This window comes from Haliaeetus albicilla, chromosome 8 (genome assembly GCF_947461875.1).
Source record: "Haliaeetus albicilla chromosome 8, bHalAlb1.1, whole genome shotgun sequence".
Lineage (NCBI taxonomy): Eukaryota > Metazoa > Chordata > Aves > Accipitriformes > Accipitridae > Haliaeetus > Haliaeetus albicilla.
The window spans coordinates 1,959,477-1,982,382 of record NC_091490.1 but is presented as its reverse complement, the minus strand read 5'-3'; the positions used below and the strand labels follow the sequence as shown (position 1 = coordinate 1,982,382).

The 22,906-nt window shown below is 48.8% G+C and overlaps 1 protein-coding gene across 1 annotated transcript; it reads left to right on the top strand.

Annotated features, from left to right (window-relative positions):
* IL12RB2 (interleukin 12 receptor subunit beta 2) lies at window positions 1-19,103 on the top strand. The gene is made up of 15 exons (XM_069788433.1): window positions 1-624; window positions 1,715-2,041; window positions 2,726-2,840; window positions 4,535-4,710; window positions 4,914-5,053; window positions 5,747-5,891; window positions 8,452-8,531; window positions 11,463-11,682; window positions 12,955-13,155; window positions 14,177-14,278; window positions 14,358-14,513; window positions 15,293-15,430; window positions 16,699-16,786; window positions 17,277-17,376; window positions 17,689-19,103. The coding sequence occupies exons 1-15, from the start codon at window positions 567-569 to the stop codon at window positions 18,181-18,183; spliced, it is 2,541 nt and encodes an 846-aa protein (XP_069644534.1). The 5' UTR covers window positions 1-566; the 3' UTR covers window positions 18,184-19,103.
* The last annotated feature ends 3,803 nt before the right edge of the window (window positions 19,104-22,906 follow it).

Here is a 22,906-nt window from a genome sequence, read left to right as displayed (position 1 = left end):
ATCAGTCCATTTGGATTTGGGGTCAGGCGTACAAAGTCTGAGCCCAGAGGGGCTGACGAGCACACGGGGGTCCCTGCGGGGCACATAAATGGGGCTGCTCCATCCAAAAAAGGGTGCAGGATTTTGGGAGAGCGTGGGCTGTGCCGGAGCAAGGCATGCAAACCGTATCTTGGGGAGAAATAGCGTGAGGGGTACTGATGGTTTGTTCTTGTCCTTCAAGAGAAAGAGTTTTGGTTCTGGGCTTGCAGGGGGTCTTTGGGAGGGAAGAGAGCAAATATTTCTTTTTTCTAAAGCACAGAGTTGTAAAGTACCCATAACTCTGCCATTCCCCTAGCTCTCGTGCCTGTCTCTAGGGAGAACCAGCTGAAAATCAGCTGCTGCTTCAGATAGGGTCTCCAGAGTCACAGCTTAGTAACGTCAGCAGAGAACGTTCATTAGAAAGGTCCCATGAAAGAAGCATTTTGGATTTTCTGAAGTTGTGAAATAGCAACATACAAATACCTATAAAATATTTTCCCATTTTTCAGGAACTGGTAAAACGTATTCATTTCTTTATAGGGAGCAAAATGCTATTTGCATGGATTGCGCCCGCAGCAATTTGGTTGTTGGTGCACTTCACAGCAGGTAAGATATATTTTTTTGCTACATAGCAATTATCCTGAAAGGAAGGACTCGGGCTAATTAGGGTTTTTTTTCAGCTTCTGCGTGGTATGCTAGTAAACATCGTTCTTATTGGAGAGAGCAAAATTTGATGCTTGATTAGCTTTAAACTGTAATTTCTGTAAGGACTCCCTGACCCGCTGCTACCGCTGAATGTCCTCCCATTTTCTGCAGCAACGCAGCTTCTCCGTGATGGTCTGGGCAGGCTGCGGGCAGCACTGCCTGGTCTGGCAGCGCTGGCTGCACGGCTGGGAATGACCGCGGGCACGGGTACAGCCTCGGCTCTCAGCAGAAGAGGCAAATATAGACCCATATACGCTCGGGCATTGGCAGCTTGGGCACACGTTTATGCAGAATTGGTGTCGCGAGCCGGTTTCGTTTGTGCATTCAAGGCAGCGTATAGCAAATAGTTGGTAATTAAGTTATGCAGGGAGGTTGTTTGGTTTAGTTCAAGGGGGAGCTGTCGGTTAGACGAGAAAGCATCTCTACGGTTAGCTTCCACAGAGACTTTCACAACTCAAAAGTAAGGAGAAAAGGTGCTTCAGCATTTTCCCTTACCTTCTGCTGCGGCTCGGCTTGTTTGCCCCCAGCGCAAGCGTCCCAGAGCCGGCCAGCAAGTGGGTGCTCTCGTGTGCCGAGCGTGGGATCGCCTGTCCCCGCCGGTGTCCTGTGCCGCTTTGAAAAGGCAGCAAACGTGCAAGGGGAGGTCTCTGCAAGTCAGAGAAAAAGCTTGCTTGGCTCTTCAGTGGAGCCGTGCCTGCCACTGCTTTACTGGAACACAGAGATTTCCTTAAACCGCAATGAGAAAAGAGTTCTGATAGATTTTTGCCCCGGGGTTGTGCTTTTTCGCATGACGTCTGGTAGCTAGCCCTTGGTTTCTGACCCCAGTTAATCAGATCGGTGAAGTCTGGGCCCAGCAATACCCCGCGGGTTACCGTGCAGAGGCAGGAATGCTTGCTCGCATTATAGATTTGGGGAGACTCTCTTCCTCGAGCGCAGCGTGCTGCACAAGAGAAGGGATGTATCTGTGCTAAAGGTCTGTTTTCTGTTGCAGAAGCGTGCAGGAAAGGGAGCGTGCCTGCTAGGAAACTTCCCCGTGGTGCTGCAGAAATATGTGATAAAGGGAATATGACTGCTAACACTGCTGCTTATGTCCAGCCTGGAACCAGTATCACCCTCTCATGCCAGCTGAAACCCCTGCGATACACCGAGCACTGCAGGACAGCTATTTTCCTTAACAGCTCTGAACTAATTAGCAATTACAGCAGTTCAGTAAGCACCGAGTTTCCAGTCCATACATATGGCAAACACATGTTTACATGCAAAATAGTTTGTGAATACAAGAAAAAACTCATTTGTGGAATCGATATAGAATCTGGAAGTAAGGAGAATTTAATTACCCCTTGTTCTTAAACGTTTCCTGTGGTACCTCTGAGACACATATTAGAAACTAACAGCGGGTGGCCTTTGCCAGAAAAGGTGCTGGCTTTTAGTGGCTCTTTGTATTTAAAATATTCCTGGATGGGACTGTGCAACTCTGTTATTGATAAATGGACAGATGCTCAATAAAACTGCCTGCTGAGAGCAAATATCACACTCCCTCCTGTTCTAGCCCTTGCACCCACCAGTCTCTCCAGGACACAGGGGACTTACAAAAAAAATCCTAAGGAAATTTTAAATTTTCTTCTAGCCTGATGAGCTGATGCTGCAGCAGTCGTCTGCTGTATCGGTGCTGCTTTTCTTTTTTTTTTTTTAAATAAGGATAATGGTTGATTGCTTCAAGCAAAGCTTGTGGTGCCCAGTCTGGGGGGGGCTGGTAAGTGCTTGTAGTCACCTGGCACCTTTGTAAAGTTGCTGGGGTTTCGCTCGAGCATCAGAGGTCTCGACGGGCTGCAGAGATCACAGACTCAGTTGTTTTCACGTATAAAAATTATTACCCTGAATATTTTGTCTACAAATTCTTTACCGCCCCCCCCCAAAACAATGAAAAAGCAAATCTAGCATTTCTTAAAATGTCTCCTATCAACATCTTTAAGGAAGAAACTGATAAGAATATCTGTTTAAGATCCTCCAGATGAGCCAAGAAATGTGTCGTGTATCCAGCATGGGGCAGACGGCCATCCCACCTGCACCTGGAATAAAGGAAGGCTCACGTACATCAACACTACCTATGTAATACTGTAAGTAATGCGGGGACATAGGTTCTTTAATACCTATAATCGTATCTTAGAGTTGGGTTTGGTTTTTTTTAATTTTTACACCGTTTCTTGAAGATTTACCCTTATCAAAGCACACAAAAGAGTTGGCTTGTGAATAAGTGAGTCCAAGGCTGCCAAGACCACCGGAGCCAACCGGAGCGGATAAAAACCCCTTTTCTGTTCAGGGCTGTGCGTGCCGCCCCGCGGTGGGTTGGCTCCTTCTGGGTTCAGCAGGTAAAGAGGGTATGCCAAGAGACGGCTGCCTTTTGGAAAGGGGAGGTTAGTAGGGGAAGGGCTCTGAAAACGGCTGCTCAAACCTGCTTTCCCATGGTGGATCTCCTCTATTTAGTGATTCTGAGGTTAGCAGTGCTGGCACCAGAAATCCTACGATCTGAGCTGCTCGCTCTGACTCGGAGGTTAGCTAAGGAGGTGGAGAGGGACTTTGCTGGGAAATGTGCTATTTTTGCTTTCTGTTTTAGACCCAACCTATATTTTTGCTGGCTCTGGTTTTGCTGAGCCTTCGCTGAAAGAGATTCTGGCGACTTCTGCAGCAAATTGTGGGGAAGGAGCAAGGGCTCCCTAGAGCCCGTCAAGGCGCATTAGGAGACCTTTGGATTTCGGGAATCACCGTGCATAGGAGGGACCTTATTAAAAACTTCTAGTCAAGCAAACATCCGGGTAGAATGAATTAATTTTGCCCTTTGCAAACTGCTGGGTAGGCTGAACTACTCCCCATTTGTTTCTGAGGTGCTGCATGTTGACCGTCTCCTTGCCCTGCAAGGCTTGCTCTTCTTCACCTCCTTCTTCTTCTTCACCTCCTTCTTCTTCTTCACCTCCTGCTGTGGGCCAAGGTAGCAGCAACTTTCTTAGCAGCTTATAGAAACCTGTCACTGCTCTTCAAGCAGAAGGAGAATCTACGGGTAACGTACAGAAGGGTAGGGAAGTGTGGATAATGAGTCCTGTAATTGTTGTAACAGAGACATAGCAGTGCTTGCTAGGAAGTTATTAAATATATTTCAAAATACAAAAGGTCAGCCTGAAGCAACACGACATGAATGTCTCTGATTCAGGTGGAAGAAAATACACAGAGAAGCTAAATGAGCTACCCAACGTTGAATGACAGACTGAGAATTAAAAGTTGTGTTTGAAGTCATGCGGTCTGACCGTTAGACTGCAGATAAATTACATTTTTAGTCACTAACTTACGTAAAAAAACAACAAAAAAAACCCCCAAATTCATCACACACGCACGCCGCAATTCTGTGTACCAACACCTACGCTCATTCACAGAGAAATATTAGTTAACCGATATTAGGTAACCATTAAACCATTAGAAGGAACGTACTCACATACTTGCAGCTCAGCGGAAATCCAGAAATATTTCCTTTGTCTGCAACTGAACCCCCAAAGCAGTATAACAGCTTTACTACCGATTTAGCCGGAGGAGTATTTACTGTAGGCACTGTATTTAAGCAGACGGATCTTTCGAGGGGCAGACGACCTACCTGGCTTCCAGGGCAGCGGTCCTGCCTTGAAAGCTCCCATGCGGGGAAGCTGCTGGAAGAGCCGCAGCCTCAAGGGACCTGGAGCAGCGCGGCTGTACGGGGACGTCAGCCAGGTTTTAGCTTTCTTGGTGAACAGGAGAGCATTAACCAAGCATTTTTCTTCTGTTCCAGGCTATCAAATGGGACGGATGTCTTATGTGTTTCAGAAGAAAGTCTGAATAAGAATATTGGCTCGCTGGCTCTGAGCAAGTTGAATTTTGACTCTACTTACACCGTTGTGGTTGCCGCCTCCAATGAGCTAGGAAGTGCTTTTTCACAGCCGCTCGTGTTCATGTTAATAGACATAGGTAAATGCGTTACTTACTGCGTTTCAGTTAGTCCCAGCCCTTTAGAAAGAGGTGAAAACATTTTGAGCTCTTTCTTCTTTAAACCTCTCAGAAAAAGCATCCATCCAGCCTAAACCAGTAATTCTATTTTCCATGTAACACCCCCGGTTTGAGCTGTGCTGTGTATCTGAGTGCTGTTTGCTTGTTTCTCTTTTTACTGCTAGTGAAACCACATCCTCCCAACTTTTTAGTGGAATTTGAAAATTCTTCTGCAACCAATTGCACCTTTTTTTGGCACGATGAAGCACAAGCGCGGCACTGCAGGCTGAGATACCGTCCACTTACCAGGCAGGCCTGGAGCACGGTAATCCTCTTCCGAAGAGTAAAGGAAATTATGATGCTTGGAGGTTGCTTTAATTATTTTTTCATTATTTCTTACTAGAATCAGTTTGTCCAAATTTGCCTCTCTCTGCTCTCTAACATCATACTTAACAAAAAATATTGCCTGCGGGTCCAAAACTATCATTCGTTTAAAACTGTGTGAAGGTAACACACTGATCCTGTGAAAAAGCATGTGCGTGATTAGTTCCCCATATGTCAAGTGTCTGCATGATGCACTGAAGAATCAGAGGTTATGTTCGACCCACCTCTTTACTGGAATATGGTCATATCTGCTCATTGTAGCTCACGGCTACAGGCGTGCAATTTCCAGACATTTGTGCCTTCCCTAATGTCGATTGGAAGTCTTTGCTTTTATTTTAAGCGGTGAAAGAAATGTATTGCTTGAAGTTGAGTGAAACACGTGAACAGAAAATTTGTTATCTTCACATAATTAAATGAGGGTTTTTTCAGATGAAGAACTGGAAGCCTCATGCTTCATTGCATCATTCTTTGAGTTATTAAAGTTGCCTCAGATGAGGGGTTTTCCCACTGTTTTATAAAGACGTGCTTTGGCTGGCTGGGATTCCTTTGGGCATGAGTAATTCAGCCTGTCACTGCCTTCAACCTGTATTTCCTTGTGAGTTTAAAGGTTACATGTCCTTTATCTTCATTAAAGGTTGAATGCTTAAACAGTGAAAAATGCAGTCTTTATGGTCTGGAGCCTCATACAACCTACGAGTTTCAGGTCAGCTGTAAAATTCACCCCGAGCGAGGACTGTGGAGTAACTGGACCACGTACCAAAGACAGACTCCAGAAGCAGGTAACACAAGACGGCATCTCCTCCGCTAAGCCCGTGTCTAACGTTTGCGTACGAGTGGAAACTTCAGCTAACGAACTCAAAATGCTGCTGGGTTTTTGCTGGTTGGTTTGCAAAGTCTCTGTAGATCCAGACCCAGAGCCAACAGGGAAGTAACTTCTGTAAGAGAATTGCTTTTTTAATGAACAAAACCCGAAGCGGTTCAGGTTTCTTGCAAAACAGGAATTTCAAGAGTTCACTAAGAAGGTCTGAAGGATGTATTTGTTTGATGTTCTTGAAGGTGGGGGGAATTTTCCCGGAGCTGCATCGTGACACCTCTGGAAAAGGCAGACAGTTTGTGCAGCTTAGCTAGGGAAAGAAAAGTATTTTGTATTGGTTCGTATCTTAGTGCTCTACTGTACTGCTGCACAGCCCCGTAACTCAAGTCAGGATGACTGCTATGCCACCCTCTGGTGCTAACGAACCGCAGCTTGGGCAGCACGTTCTGGATCTTGAGCTTGCCCGACCCTTTGCAGAGGAGTTGAGTCAGGAAACTGTCCGGACTCTCTTGGTTCTGCTGATGCCGGCAGGTTGGGACCGAGCCATTTTATTTTGCTAAGTCATCTTTTCCCAAGAGGAGAAGTTATTCCACTCGGAGCCTGCCCAGGTGAGCCCTCCACCATGCCACGGGGTCCCTCGAGACCTCGACAGCTTCAGCAGAGCAGACCCTGGCCGGGCGTTGGGGAGAGATCCCGCCAGGAACGAGGTGAGCGCAGAGCGGTTCTGCCCCAGAGGACGGCACAGCGGGCTCCAGGGACACGCAGCACCAACCTGAGGGCAATTCTACTCGTTTCTGCCAACTCTAATATTTGGGCTGGCCGCACGCTCACGTACCTGCCTGCCTGGCTTCACCCTGAGCTGCACAAACTCTCATGCTGCAAAACTTCCCGTTCTTACAAGAGAAGAAAGCTTCTCAGAAGTTTGTTTCAACAGAGATGTGTTGGCTGCTTTGGCATCCCCTCCTTTCATCTCCTACTTGGCTTTCATTGCTCTTTTTTGTGAATTACTATAAGCTCTTCAGGGTAGTGCCGTTATTACTCATGCTATTTACCACTGCTGACGGCATCAGTTTCTGTAAGAAGCATTCATTCATGCAAAAGGTGTGAACTCTTCCTTCTCTCCTCACACTCCTCTCAACAGTTTTCTCAACCTTCTCGATGCATCCTGGCTTGCTACGGCATTTGTGGTCATCGCCTCTCTACCCAGCCGGTGCTGTAGATTGAGAATCTTTTTAGCTAATCAAGGAGCATTTTCTGTCCTCAGACTAGGTGACAGCAAGGGGAGGTCGTAGACGAGAAGCTCTGGGTACATCATGGTTGCCCATCTTTGAAGGAGCTGAAGTTCTACACATGAGTTTGGCCTTTTGCAAATTCAGGAGTATACCTTTTCAATGAGAGAAATTTTTTCCTGTTTCTCTAAGCCTGACCTGCCACAAAATGTACTTTACACAAACACTGTTGATAAGTGAGCTTTTTTTTTTTTTTTTTTCCCCAGCTAATTTATGTGGTTCACACGTGAAATGAACTTTAAAATCTGGGCTGGAGTCCAACAGATGCAAACCCATATTTTATTTTTTCCTGCTTTGAGCTTGCCCCTTCCTCTCTCCCTCACGGCAAGTGTGCACTGGTTTTATTTCTTCTGTCAGTCCTGCTTCTTGTTTCTATTCCAGTCACTCTTTGCAGTTAATACAGAACAAAGAGCTCTTAATGTTGCTGGCACTGAGGATTTTTTCTGTCTTTGAATATAGGAAATAGCAGGCAGCCCCATTCTAGCTGGGGTTGTGCAACAGCTGCCTGCTGCCTAAGTTATTAGCAACAATTATTATTTGAATTCAATGGGTTTATTTTGGTCAGAGACCTTGAGGAACCAAGCTTTGTTACCTTTTGTCACATTGGCTTTCTTTACCTGTCTCTGATTCTGAACTGTTGGAGAGCACATCGTTCACCAGTTTCTGCAGCTTTAGTGTTATTTTGGAAGGTTTAACCAAAACATCAGGGGTTTCCAGTCACTCTGTGACTATAAGGGGAATCGTGGAAAGAACGGGGGTTTTAAGCTACCTCTGACAAGGTCCTAACTTTATTGCCTGGAGCCAGACAGCGAAATCCTACAGATCCCACAAGCCCTCTCACCTGAGGCTGTCCATTGCTTTAGGGTTGATGTAGCCAACCCCAAGGACCTTAGCTAGCCTCAACTTCCACGCAAAGACGAGAGCTCATACTGTCCCTTTGATGTGTAGGCTTCCTTGGGAGCCATCCTGATTACGGAGCGCAGGATAAAGGTGCCAGCAGAGCAAAACCCTCTCTTGGGTCCACGGCGTGTCCTCTTCATGAGTGCCATCACCAACGCAGCTGAACTCAGCTGCAACAGCAACTACGGGCTATTACATACTGCGTCGTTTCAGGGACATTTTAAATCTTACATTTCCATCGTCTCAGGATTTTTACCTCCTTCGCCCACTCAATGTCTTATTTGTTTGCTCCAAAACACAGCCGCTAACGCTGCTCACTTTCTCCTTCCACACCAGTGCCGACCGGGCTCCTGGACATCTGGTACCGACAGCAGGACGTGGACTCTCAACGGCAGAACATCTCTCTTTTTTGGAAGGTAGGTTAAGTGAGACCTAAGCAGAGGCAGGAATAATCAGCAAGGTTAGAAGGGGAACTCTGGGTTCTGTGTTCGGAGGAAAGGACTGAACCCAAGGGGAGCACAGGGCTTTTACCAGTGCCCAGGGACCAGCTCTGCTACCCAAGGCTTGCCTCCCCCGGCAGATTCCACAACTCTTTTCTGCCTACAATTTCCCTTTTACAGATCCCCAAACTTTCTGTCGTGCTGGATGTATAACGCGTTCATATGAGCTTCCTTCAGAGGTGTTTCTGCTCTGTTTTGCTTATACGAAGAACAGAGCAATGAAGAATAGGGGAGGCAGAAGAGGCAATTTATTGTAATAGCCCTTTAAGGTGACCAAACTCTAAAAACGTAAGAGCTGGATGTAGTTTGGGCGATGGAAGGTGTCCCACGGGTGTCACTGCTGAGTGGATGGACGGTTGGTCGAGGCTCTTGTCATGCAGCAGCAGGAGGAAGAAAATTGGTTTTCTCTACAGGTGTGAAGCACTGGCGAGGGACAAACCACATGCAAAAGGGTTTGCTAATAATAAAGCTGCAGATCTGAAACTGGACAAACTCAGAGTCGAAAAAAGGCGGTGGTTTGGGTCTGCTGAGCAGAGGCTCCTGTGAGCTGGGGACGGAGACACCACATGGGAAATTTCAATAAGAATTCGGATTAAAACCCAGCTTTAGGGTAAAAATTCCACGTTACCATACATTACCGTCCAGCTCGGGGGAAAAGGCTTATGCCAGGTCTGCTATTCCACCATTCCCAGTGAAACCAAGCCCTGTTACTGGTGCCGGGTGTTGAGCTTCTCCACTATTATAAACCCAGCACTTAAAGTCAGGTCCAAGAGGAATTTTTGGATTGTGGGGTGTTTTGCTGTGGTGGTTTTATTTCAAAGCCAGTAAGATTTTTTTTTTTTTTAAAGCATAAACTATCCTTATCTTCCAGTTTGCAATCTCTAGTTAACCTACCAATTAATGCTATATCTTCCCCCTACACCAACAAGCACTACGCTGTAAGTGAAAGCAGAAATTCTCATGTGATTACATGACTCCAGCCGTTGTGGCTTTAAGACATTTAACTTTAAAACCTTTAACTTGCAATAGTGAGCTGGCGATACTTTCTGTATCGAAGCAGACTTCCTGCAGCACCATTCATAAAATGGGTGCAATCCGTTGCTTTTATAGTTTTCACGACAGCTACAAAGCAAAAGGCTCAGACTCAGTGCAATGCACTACCAATATGTGTTCTCATATTTTCACACAAATACCAAAGAAAGGATCGCCAATTTACTTTCAGCAGGCTTTCAGAGCGGTTTCAGCACCACGTTTGCCCCGAGCCCCTGCCAAAGCGATTGTATCCTTGCAAACATTTTCCTATTTTTAAAAGTAGTTTTTTTCCCCTCTTCCTTTTTTTTTTGTTTTGTTACGACAGAAAAAAAAAAAACAGCCAAACAAAATGAACTTACTGCATAGGGACTGCAGGAAACTGAAACCGATAGTACAACTGCAGACACCCGGGGCGGAAAAACCAGCGAGAGGTGTTACACGGGACAGCACAGACTGCCTTTTCAGAGACGTGTATGCTAAGTGGTTGAATTTAAATAGTTCTTTATCATGGGTTTAAGTAAAAATCTGGATTTTCCCCAAATCAAAAATTGCTCATTTTTACAAATCCACCCGTGCAGTTAAAACTCTTTTTTTCCCCTTGTGAAAAGCATGGCTTGACTTCAGACTCAAGGAAGGAGGCTGTGTGTTTCACTGTCCCCGGCTATATTGCTGATTGCAAAATCAGCAGCTCACAGCAAAAGACCTTCGCTAAACTGGAATTAACCAGGAAAAATAAATAAGAAATAGAAGGAAAGATATGTAACCTTGAGAGAGACTCTTGGGTAAATGCATGCTCTTGGCCCTACCATCAGGAGTTAACTCATTTCATGCAGTTAGATGCCACGGGTTCCCAGGAGCAGAAAAGTGACAGAGCTGGGATAAGGCTTGGGAATGGAGAGCACGGGTCACAGGGCTGGGTAGCAGCAAAATCAAAGGGAAAAATCAGAATAGGCTGTTATGTGTTACAGCTGTTACACAAATGCACAAAATTGTGGGGGGAAAAAAAGAAACTCTGCAGCCAGGACGCTAGCCTTCTTTGGAAAAAAACATGATATTTTTAGCAGTAAAAGTGTCTGTTCACTTATAAGTAGTATACTCAGGTGGCTGCTGATGGGGAAACGACACTACCTTTGAAATGCATTAGCTGTACTTCAGGCCAACAGATCTTAAGCTAATTTTTTTAAAAAGTGTTAGAGAGAAAGCAGGCTCAACAAGTGCGTGAGCAATCTCTAGGGCACTGCTTGTTTCCTCCAGCTTTTAGAGGGGAAGAAAGTAAAAACTGATGCTTCGTTACTAAAGAACATGAGCTGGTACGTGCTGCTGTCCAGCAAGTAACCCTGTTGCTGTTAAATAACCTCTTTACTATCAGAACAGAAAAGGAAGGGGATAAATTACCTTCGCGTGAACATTCCTCAACTTAAATAGGGCAGCTTGAGCATCCAGCCTAGGGAGATGCTCTGAATCCGTCCCCGAAACCTGCTGCCAGGCGGGAGGGCTGGTAACAAACCCCCCCACTCTGCCCAGCCCTGGGGAAGGGGCTGATGGCCATGGCTCCCACGGGAACCACAGCACAGGTGGGCAAAGCGTGCTAAAGCCCGCTTCGGGAGGGCTTCTAGGCATGACGCAAAGGTGCCCTTCGTGGTGGAAGGTCTGTTGAATAGCGGGTGAAATATTTGGTTCGCTAATGGCCAACCACCCCTTCTTCCACGAGCAGGTCCGAAACCTTCCCGGGCATCCTGGTTCGGTACCGTCAGCTTTCCGCGGGCTTTGCTCACCCGAAGAAGAGAAGAGTAACGAATGCGCTTTGCTCGGCAGGCTTTGAGCAACTCGGAGGCGAGGGGAAGAATCCTGCGGTACGCAGTGACCTTCGAAGCCCTGGACCAGCAGAACCGCCCAGCAGGAGAAGCACACCTCACCACCCAAACCAGTTACGCCAGGGTCACGCCGAGGGTGGGCTACAAGATAACGGTCACCGCCGAGAACTCGAGGGGCAGGTCCCCCCCCGCGTCCGTCGTGACCAACCCGGGCACCCAGGGTAAGGACTTCTGCCGGGTCTGGGAATAACCACTGGGAATAACACCGGCGCTCTGCTTTGTGCTACACGTTCCAGTCCCACCACCTCGTGCCCATCCTTCTCCATCTCAACGAGTCTTCGGGAAGCGGCAGATCCCGTTTTCAGCGCGGTCAGGGGTGCAGCTTCACGACACGTTAAGTTACCGTGCATTCGTGCTGCTGTCATGACACCGCAACACCTTCTGCTGACACAGGCGTGAGCCACGCCGTCAGCCATCCAGGCACCTGCCACAGCAGCAAATTAACCATGCCAAAAAACCCCCCCCAAAAAAAAGGCAGGGGGAGGCGGTTTCTTGCATGAGACAGGACCGGTGGCAGGACTGAAGGGACGGTGACGGTGAGGGGAAATCACACAAGCTTTATCTCCTGTGAAATTGCACTCTGTTTTACCAGCACAGCAAAGTTAACGAGCGTTCTCCGAATTCACCCAGCCCCAAATTTCCTGTGCCGGTATCAGGCATGACAGAACCTCACGGTCTCAGGTGGTTTGTTCAAAAAGGCAGTTCTCTATTTGCACTTGGCCCGCTGTAATGTCAGTAAGACAGTGACAAAGCCATTGGCAAGTATTTCCCAGAGCTGCATGGAACACCAGTGGGATGCCCTCCTCCTTTGGGGACGGATGCAGAGCTCCTCAGCAAACAGGCTGCACTGATTACATGAGCCCTTCGTTAAGCAGAGGTAGGACTGGCGCAGCAATATCACTGGTCTCTGATTATTTGGAGGCAGTAGGACAAGAACTGCTTTGTGGGCTCAGTTCAACTGTATTTGTTAGAAGAACTGTTCAGAAAAGATGCTGGTTTTATACTACAGATAAAAAAACACAATGACTTTCCCCAACATTTTCTAGCAGAGAAAAAAGTAACGTGGCCCCGGCCGTGAAAGCAGTAGCTTTGGTCTTGTGGAGATGATGCGTGTTTGTGGCTCTGTCACGGGAGCAGGGCGTTAGCATGTGCCCTGGCAGCATCCTCGCAGGGTTTGGGAATGGTACAAACAAGCAGTGCTGCGCACGCTCAGACTGCTGTGCCGGGAGACAAGACAAGAACGGGGCTCTATTTCTATCAGCACAGAGATCATCCTCGTATAGAGACCTTTTCTTTCAACTGCAGTTTATTTCTGTACTTCACGTGGAGACGCAGTAAAAACCAGATATCAAACGTACCGAGTCCACTTGAGGTTAAGGCAAGTTTGTGCTGACGGTGTCTTTTTTGTTTGGTTGCTCTTTCTCCCCCATAAGATCTACCTCCTCCTCAGAAGGTTTCTACCGTAGCCATGGGAAACGGCAGCATCCTTGTCCGCTGGAAACCGCCCGTCAGATCGGCTGCGTCCATCAGCGGATACATAGTGGAGTGGGCAGACGCGCAGAGGAACGCGCGCCCGGAGCCCCATCCAGCGTGGGCAAAGCTCCCAGCATCCAACCTGTCCGCAGTGATAGCAGGTAAGTACCGCCTCGAGGTGGGATACGACCGAGGTACCGTTTTATTCTGAAAGGTTTTTAAGGAACAAGTTGGATTCTAATTTTTACTAATTCAGCATAAGAAATTATGGCACTGAAAGCTTTCTTTAGGAGGGGAGAAAAATAGAAATCTGTGGCTGCTCTGGGCTCAGCTCTGCAGTCACTCTCAGTGGAGATTTATATCTGGTAAGTAAAATGTCTCTGAGAAAACCCAGTCCCTCCAAAATTAAACAAGCCAGCTAGAGGTACAAGAGATCAAAGGCTTCAGAAAAGACTATTTCCTTTCTACTAATTGTGGGTTACTAATCCCAGCCACTAGCACGTGTCAGCGTTCTGCACATCAGATAGCTATGAAGTTACGACAGGGGTGACAGCGAGGATTACCCTCCGTAGTCTTTCCTACCCTCTGTCCCAGTGCTGCGCCTCCGAGGCGTTCACATCCCCACTCTCGAATGAGCTGGAAAAAGCAGCGTATTGACGCCATCGCTTTGTGCTCTGCTTTGGAAAGGAGCAAAACGAGTTCCCGTCGACCTCCCCTAACCCGCGGGAACAGCCTGGAGGAGGATGCTCACATGAAGTCACGGGGAAGAAATAAGGTGTGAGATTCTCGCGCCTCCCAAGTGACCTCACGCGCAGCCAAACCCTGCACCTCATCTCGCAGAGCAATAGCTGGGTAATAGCTGTTCACCTCTCCCCTTACCTGGAGCGCAGGATGCGGTCCCAGGTTTCCTTTGGAGGGTGCAGGGCTGCCGGCAGCTCTTGCTTCACGAGGAAACAAAGGAATTCTTCACCCTTCAGGAGCACTCACGTCACTTGCTTAATGCACAGTAAGGTCCTGCCAAGCTGAAGAGGAGATCAGAGAAGATTTTTTTTTTCCTTCTTTATGACAGGTGCATTAATAATCAGAAGATTCATCTCAGATTTAAGCAGCTGATGTAAATACTTCAGCCGTGACTGTAAATACTTTCACTAGTAACCGTCCACTTTCAATTTCTTCCTTTAGAGCACATAAAAGATAACACGTGCTATCAGATCAGTGTATTTGCACTCTATCGGGACAGAGCCGGACAAGCGGCATCGGTCAGGGGATACTCAAGAGCAAAAGGTAAATCACGGTAATACTCTTCCAGATATTTTTAAGCGAGCTGAAGTTCAGCTTTAAAAGTCGGTCGTATGTTTTACAGCACCATCCGCTGGGCCCCAGATGTACGCAACACCCCAGGCGAACGGCATCTCGGTTTCGTGGGAAGAAATCCCTGCCCACCAGCAAAGGGGCTGCATCACAGGGTACCGTCTGTACCTGCAGAAAAAGGACGGGCGGGCAGCCCCGGACGTCTACGGTAGGTATCTGGTGAAGACCAACGTGATATGCATGAGCTGCGGGTGGAGGATAGAGGGGAGGGAGGGAGAGAGATGCCTGCAAAAAACTTTGTGCAGTGAAGGAGTCACCGGTCTGCCATGAGGGCTAGCAGCAGGATTCCGTCAGCTCCCTCTGCTACAGATCGTTCTAAGTTAGTCTGAGTGTGGAACTATCAGATTGCTCCCTGCCCTTTTTATTATTATTATTTTCTTAAGTCATAACCAATGCAAACTCTTGTAATTATTGGCAGGGCAAAATAACAGACCTTCTGAAAGTCCTCCCCAACCAACACATACTCTGCACGGAGACACGCTCTGCAGGCAGCATCCGCTGCATTCCCCCACCCAAGCCCTCTCTCACTCCGCCTGTGTAACTCCCAGGCTTCCACCCAAGAAATGCCTGGGTTGTCGGGTTTTTTTAAAACTTTATTCAGAAGTTGCACGACGGTTTTTAATGGATGTTTCATAGGACCAGCATACAAACCTCATTTTAGATTGAAATGTGAACTTACCAGGCAACAGTAGCCAGAGGACAGGATATGTGATCTCGGGTGCCAGTCTATACGGTGGCACGGGGCACCCCGATAGCCTAAGGTCTTTTACAGCCCTTCCAATGATTCAGTAACGCAGAAAAGGAAATTAATTAAAGCAACAAATACCTCTCCATGCTCCAAGCTCTGGAAACGTGGTCCGTTCAAGTGAAGTGCAGTAAAAACGCGCGGCCGGGTGCTTCATTCGCTTCTCCCCCTTTTCCTTCCAGCCGTTTCCAACGTGACAGCCCAGCGCTGGCTGTACATCCCTGACCTGCAGCCCGGCGAGCACTACGCCCTGTGGATGACGGCGTCGACGGCTGCCGGAGAGGGGCCCGGGGGCAACAGCGAGCTCCTCTGCTTGGAAAGTAATGAGTCTCTGCCGGGGTGGGGGGCTGGGAGAGGTCCTAGCCCTCAATCCCGGTTTTCCACAGGCTGGAAAAGTTTTTCCTGCTCTTTAGTTACTGAAGATTTCTAGTTTCAGCTGGTTTTAAGACATAGCATCTTTAAGCTCCCAGTTCTGCGCCAAGCTGTTAGCTGTACGGTTTAGCGGTAGCTGAAGGCCAGCAGGGTGGTTTATGGCAGAGAGGGAAGGAAGGGTTCGGTCCCTTCGAGTTGCTGGCCCAGATATCCGTGTGCTTCAAGCTCTGGCACAGGCATGCATGCCGAAAGTCCTGCCGACCTCCGCATCTCCCAGGGGCCGGCGGCTCTCTGAGGAGCCGTGGTCACTGCAGCAGCCGTGCCCTCAGAGCCTTCGTCAGGAGCGCAGCATCCGTCCCGTGCGGTCCATTGCTCTGCCTCCCCGGGGATGCAAAAGCAAGACCTTCTCCCAAAGACTTCTGACCCCAGCTAATGGCAGTAATCAAGGTTTCTGTCCTGTGAGACGGGTTGTTTTGCTCACGTTTCCTTTGAGCCCCATCAAGACAAACGGTCACTAAACCCCAAGAAGGGAGTTGATAAAACTCGCGCCTACATATTGCCAGAAAGTTTGTTTTGCTGTGTTTCCTCCCCAGCAATGTGCCACAACAACTTTAAGCTCCCAGGTTGTGTACCTTAGGAAATTCATCTCCGCAGCGTGGGAGCAGCGCTCCTCCGGAGGCAGGTTTCTCCCACGGACTGTGGGAGAAATCCAGGGAGGTGAGCGGGAGAGGAAATTAAAGCAATCCAGACAAGTTAAAAGTTTTCCTGGTATAAAATCTGGATTTGTGAAAACTACATTTTAAGTAGGTAGTGCAAGCACAGTAAAGCCGAGGTGTCCACTGAGAAACAGTTCAGTCACAGTTTATTAAAGATGCACTGAATTTTGTAAGATCTTTCCTGCTTAACACCTCTCTGCTGCACACACCACCCCAAGTTTATCTGTCAATGGTCGGTTCAGTACTGGACAAAAGATCAGCAATTGCATATTTTGGGTCACGGACTGTGTATTTCGAGAGAGAGCAGTAGACATCTTTATGTTACAAAGTACCGCTGTCCCCAACAGTCCATCCAGGTTCCTGGTTTTAAACCAAAAATGTTGGTGTGTTTTACGAGCGCAAGCACTAGTAAGGCCACAATTGTTGTCCGACTCGAACTAGCATATTTAAATTTTTTATTTTTTTTAGTAAGGATGAATGATGGGTGTTCCATATTTCAGGTGCTGGGGACTGGATGACTGTTGTGCTTACCTGCAGCTTCTTCATCCTCTCAGCCTGCATTTGTTCTGTGCCTCCAGCAAGAAAAATGTGAGTGGATCCATCTGTTATGTTCCAATAAAACAGGGAATTGTTGTTAGAAGGGACGGCCATGTCCTTTCAGGACACCTTGGGGAACAGGGCAGGTTGTTCTGAATAAAGGTTTCAGAGTACACAAATAAGAACATGCACTGAGCTTAAAATATAGCCTTATTTTATATATATTGTGAACGTTTAAGGTCTGCTTCCACCAAAACAAAACCGAAGGGGTACAATTCTCGCCAACTAACCTGCGAGCAAAGTTAAACCCTGAGATTATAAACCGTTTTCCTTAGAGCAACACGCACATGATCATCTGGCAGGGGCTGGCAGGAGGAGGATGCTGGGCAGCATCTCCCTCAGCCAGGAGCTGCGCTGCCCCCGCAGCCGACGCGCTCCCCACGCCGCCGGGGTCTCTGCAGGTCCCTGCTACGGCAGATTCACAATTACGCTGAGCTCTTGGGTAATCGCACACTTTTAATCGCGCTTATTCCATCCGCAGATTACAGTCGCTCCTCTCTGCGCTTATGCCGCAGTGGCAGAGCAAAGCCATTCCAGACCCAGCTAACGCGACATGGGCCAAGAACTACATGTCTATGAAGGTAAACTGTTTGTGGGTTTGGTTTTTTTTTTCTTCTAATTAATCCCACCCCTTCCAGAAGAAAAAGCGATTGGAGCCACGCAAGTCTAATCTCTTAAAAGCAGCAAATCCAGCAATCTCCAATAGCGGAGATTCTCATACCACGTTAGACTGTAGGATGTATCACGCTAATTAAACGCCAGAACAATGCAGAGATCTTTCATTTTCAGCAGTATTAGCTGCTGCGGGGAGGGATGCTTGCATTTTGGGGGTGGGAGGTCACGGGCTATCCATCACGTAACTAATTCTCTCTGCCACGCGTGCCCCTCCGCAGGCCGAGCTGAGCTTACCCTCCAGCGGGTTCCTGCACAGCACGGGCAGCTTTGAAGAGCCCGAAACAACAGAAGTAGAGGAAACCTTCGTGAAAACGGACCCGCTGGCCCTCCGGGACAAGCTCCTCTTCAGCAGCGTTGGAAACGGCAACTGGGCGCTGGAGAGGGGCTCGGGGCAGGAGGAGCCGGAGTACAAGGCTCTCCCCGGCACGGCAGACGGGGAGGTTTACGAGCAGCAGCTTCCCGACCTCTACAAGAGGATGGCGGTGGAGGTGACGGAGCAGACGCAGACCGTTTCCGAGTACATCGCCAACCCCGTCACCGACACGGCCACCGCGTACCTACCCCTGGTTGCAGGCACTACTGACGACCACCCCGAACTCGAGTGCGATCCGCTCTCCGCCTTCCCGACGACTTTTTTGACACCCGTACTTTCCTACGAGGGGACTCTTACGTTGGACACGGTGAAAATAAACTGCAGCTCTTTCACAAGGTAGGCGGTCAGGGTGATGGAAGCCTGGCTTGGTTTTTTTGCACTTTATGGAAGTATTTCAGCGTCTTTCGGTACAGCCAGTCCAGCAACTGGCACGTGACACCTTTAAGTGACAAAAACCCCAACTCACCAACCTTTCCGGCACCGCACATCACACCTCGCTGTACAGTACAGCAGCTCCTCGTCCGCACAACACGCTCAGGGAGAATTAAAGACAAGATCAGGAATGCCAGGGCTGCACAACCCAGCTTTTGGAGAGGTTAATTAATTACTCAGGTTGCCTTCACGCAGCCGGGGTTGCCTCAAGCCCCTGTCCCACTGCCTGATCACGAGCAGCTCAGCCTGGCTTGGTCCACCCCAGGAATCAGAGACGCACAAACCATCATTTCAACCCTCACAAGCCCAGGAAGAGCGAGGAGTTACGCCGAGGTCAGACCTCAGCATCCCATCCCAGCAGGACCACGGCTGCAGCCCTCGCTCCTCCAGCTGCGCCCACCAGGTTAGCAATACAGCACGGGGACATCCGCAGCCACCGGTGCCAAACTTAATGCCCGCCAGCCCGCAGGGGTTATTCCTCACTGCAGCCCCAGCGCGGGGACAAAGTCGCATCGTCCCCAGTGACACCGGTGCTCCGGCCCACGTGGGGACCAAGGGACACGGCTGCAGCAGGGCCAGCCTGCCTTCGTGGCCCAGTTCAGGAAAGGAGAAATCCTCGCCAGAAAGAAAAGCAACAGGCAGCGCATGTGGGCAGTAAGTCAAATGGACTGGTGAGAAGAATTTAAATCATTTATTGAAGTATTCTAATTACAGGTTTGAAGTATGTGTTACACATTTAATGACTTTGTTTACTGTATGTGTGTGTGTATATATATATATAAATAAAAGTGTTGGAAACATGAAATTTGTTTCCTGTTTTTTCCTCTGGTCAAGCTCAAGCACTACGCTGCAGCTACACACAGAATAAAGCGTCTTTAAAAATAAAGCTGAAGCGTTGCTGCTAGAGATGAGGTAGTTCAGACCTGAACTTACCTGGAGCGTCCTCCTCCTACTCAGCATCAGCTGGGTGCACGAGCTGTTGCATAGTGGCATAAGCTGGTGATGAAACCGTCCTGCGATACCACCATCTCCGAGCACATCCACGAACAGCCGCTGCCCGACTCGGCGAGGAGACGGCCCTCAGCAGCCCTGCAAAGGTTTCCTTGCACAGCAGCCAGAGATGCACCTGCATCACCAGGCTGCTACAAGGCCACGGCTTCCCCCACTGCCTTTCGCTTGAAGTGAAAAGCAAAACCAAAGTGCTGCATTAGGGAGATCTCTGTTGGCTTTTTCCCCCTAGTTTTTATTCCAGACGTGGCCGTTTTACCCTCTACAGGAGGCCCACAGGCTCTTGCGCTCCCAAGTTCAAAGGCGCTGCAGGACGAGTCTGTTACCAACCGAGCACACGCTGCCTTCTGAGCCGGCGCCAGCCAGGCTGGGCTTATTCGCATTACCCGCTTTGACGAGGTCTGTACCCCCACCCACACTGTGAAAACACCTCTGCAACAGGCAGGAGTCTATGGAAATAGTTGTGCACACGTTAGTTTTAAGCTTTTTTTTTTTTTAGGAATGTGAAATTCAAGCCCTGGGACCAACTCCCATGTTCAGCTTTCAGCGAGTTCTCTGCACTTCCCGCAACGCCCAGAGCGTTTCCCTTTGATCAGCACAAGCGATCACAAGTACCGTGGCTATTCTCAAGCCTTAGCTTTCCAGTCTTGTGTTTCTGTGTACTGAAAACAAAATAAAACCATCAGCAATGATTTAGCTGCTGTTAGCCCACAGCCACACGTACTCCTACAAAGGAGATGTGTCCTGGTAAAGGCTGAGCAGCCTGCAGGATCCAGCACGCCGCTCGCTGCCAGCTCCCACCGGACACCCACAAACCCCCCAAATGACCTGGCCTCACCAGAGCCTGCAAGCAAAGCCAGGGCCGTAACAGCATGTGGTGTTCCTCCTAAAAGCAGCTTCTTGGGGATAAGGAACCGAGGAAAAGAGACTGAAGACACCTACTGCCCAGGAAAATGCTTTCCCAAAGCAGAGGGAAAGGCGCTGCAGGGAAACGTTCAAGAGGAGTGGAGCAGGAGGAGCAGCAGCACTCCGGGCAACAGCTCTTGGCGTGCTGCACCCACAGTCTCACGATGCGCACTCGAGGGCTCCTCTGCAGCACAGCGACCAATTCTGAGACGCACGCTCCTGCTCCAGCGCTTGCACGGCCCCCCTGCGCTGGGTGTGCACGACAGCCGTTCCTCCAGCACAGGGAGCGGGGTCCCTCAGCTCACCTGCGGCAGGACGCTGCCCACGACCTCTCCCAGACATGCCAAGGGATCCTTCTCGTACCACGGCCGCGGCAAAGCTTAATTCTTCCTGCCGGGTAACTCAGCAGTCACTGGAGGATGAGAATACTTACCCTTACTGCCCAGCCACCTGGTGTGAGCTCACCACGTTCACTGCAGAAATTGCACACTGAAGAAAAGCAATACCCAGATGTGCCCGTAAACACACACCGGTCTCTTGCTCAAGAGAGGCGCATGTACTCATTAACACACAGCACCCAGTCTGCCTCGCCACAGCACCAACGCAAGCGATGTACACTCCCCGCTTCCACCCACGCTTTTAATAGGGGTGTCAAAGCCAGGAGGATTTTTTCATCTGCAGACTGCCAATAAAACCACGTGCAAGGAGGTGTTGCAGCAGCTCTGCAATGAAGCCCTACTCATGTAGTTACTAGAAATTTAGTTCTGAGCTGTATTTTGGGATAATATTTCAATCCTGGCATTTGTTTGCATCCTCACTGCCACCTCCAAACTGGCCCAGGACATCCATGCTCAAAGTCACAGCTCAGTCATGGATGTGCTCAGACAGGACAGCAGGGGAAGATGCACTTCCACACAAAAACAGCTTTTAACAGCAGTCCACGAGCGATCTGCAAAGCAACTGCCCCTTTTAGCATCTTCATCCAAGTCTGACAAAGGTAAACAGTAACCCACTGTTAAAAGGAACTGCTGCACCAAAAAAAGCACATTAAGTAGCAATAGCCATCTTGTCCCAATATGCATCCCTCCTGCTCCACATCGCTGCCCTGCAAGTGCCATGCAATCTCACTGAGCCAGACAGACCTTCAAGCGCTTTCTCAGGAGAAAGGACAGAACCAAGCCTTCTCCTTGTCCTCCATACAAGACAACGGAAATCCTGCAGTTTGTCGAGTACAAACCCCAAACACAACCGGGCACGAGCCAATCCAAATTGCTGCACTGAAAGACTGCAGTAAAACCAATCCCCTATCTGATTTACCTTCACTCCGCCCAGTAAAGAACACGCAAGTGAAATAAACTCCCTCACCTCTCGGTATTACGATGACCTCTGTAGCAACACCTCATGGGTGAAGATCAAACACTTACCGGTAACTATGGGCAAGCTCACACCCTAGGGCAGGGAACCGACACAAACCCAAGCAGCCTCGGCTCGCACTGAACTGTCCACAAACCAGCACCAGCGCCAGCCCAGCTCACCTCCTCTCCTGCAGCTCACCCCAGCAAGCCGACGGGTTTACCGCTCCCTGCCAACACAGAGAACACGTCAACAGCGGTACGACTACATGATGCTGCACGCAGGTGACAGCCGCATAGCACACCTCAAGTCCTCGCTCCGCTGCTGGGAACGAACCCAAAGCTACTTTCTTAGCCAGTTATGTCCCCCTCTTGCACTGCCTTTATTTGTTGCTGTCAGGTATTTCACCTGTGAAAGTAACATACGTAGGGCAGACAAATAAACTGCACCCAGACCGGTCTCTGGGAAGGTAGTGAAGCACTGTTCCTCACCTCCGAGCAAGGCCACTCGCGCTGCCAGCCACGCAGAAAGCGCATGAGATTCTCTTTTGCAAAGTACCAGCTCTGCAATTCCGCTTTCTGGGTCTAGAAGCTGGTTCCAAGGTTTTGTCTCCAGCCTGGCACACATATTCCCTCTGCAAGGACTGGCCTGGTGTCACTCAAAGGCAAACATTTCACTCTGGCTTGGGTCAGACACCCAGGACAACAGAACTCCATTTTTGTGCTCGCCACAGCCAGTATGTCAACCACCCTGGCAAGAGGATTCTGGCTGGGCATCACAGACAAATCAGTACCTCAAGTCAGCTATGTACAACCAAATTAGATACCTATTACCAAAGAAAGGTTTTTTTTTTTTAAAAAAATAAAGGCAAAAAAAAGCACATGGTGTTGTCATGCATCTATTTCTGCACAGACCTTCAACTTCAACACATGGACAACAGAACACTAGAGTGCATTTTCTCTTTGCTCTTCAAGTCTCTAGATAAATTGCCATACGGGGCTTCACATAAAGTCTTACTCCAACTTGAAGAGAGAAAAAGCATCATTAGTAGGACAACAACCAAACTTTTATAACTCCTACCTTAAAGTCTCCCAGCAAGGGCAAATGAACTGTTTTCCCCACAGCCAGGTTACATCCCCCGTCAGCAAGAACATTACATTTGGCTTTTCTAGCACAGCACCCAGCACAGCGAGGGACTTGCCGACCACTGCATCGGGGCACTCGGCGCTTGCTCAAATACAGCCTGAGCCTGGCCAGGAGGCTGTTACTGAGCGAAGGCAGACCAGGCCAGGAGTACAAAATGAAAGTAACATGGCCCTTGTAATGATTTTAGAAAAGAAGCAGGTTAGCAAATGCTGGAAGTG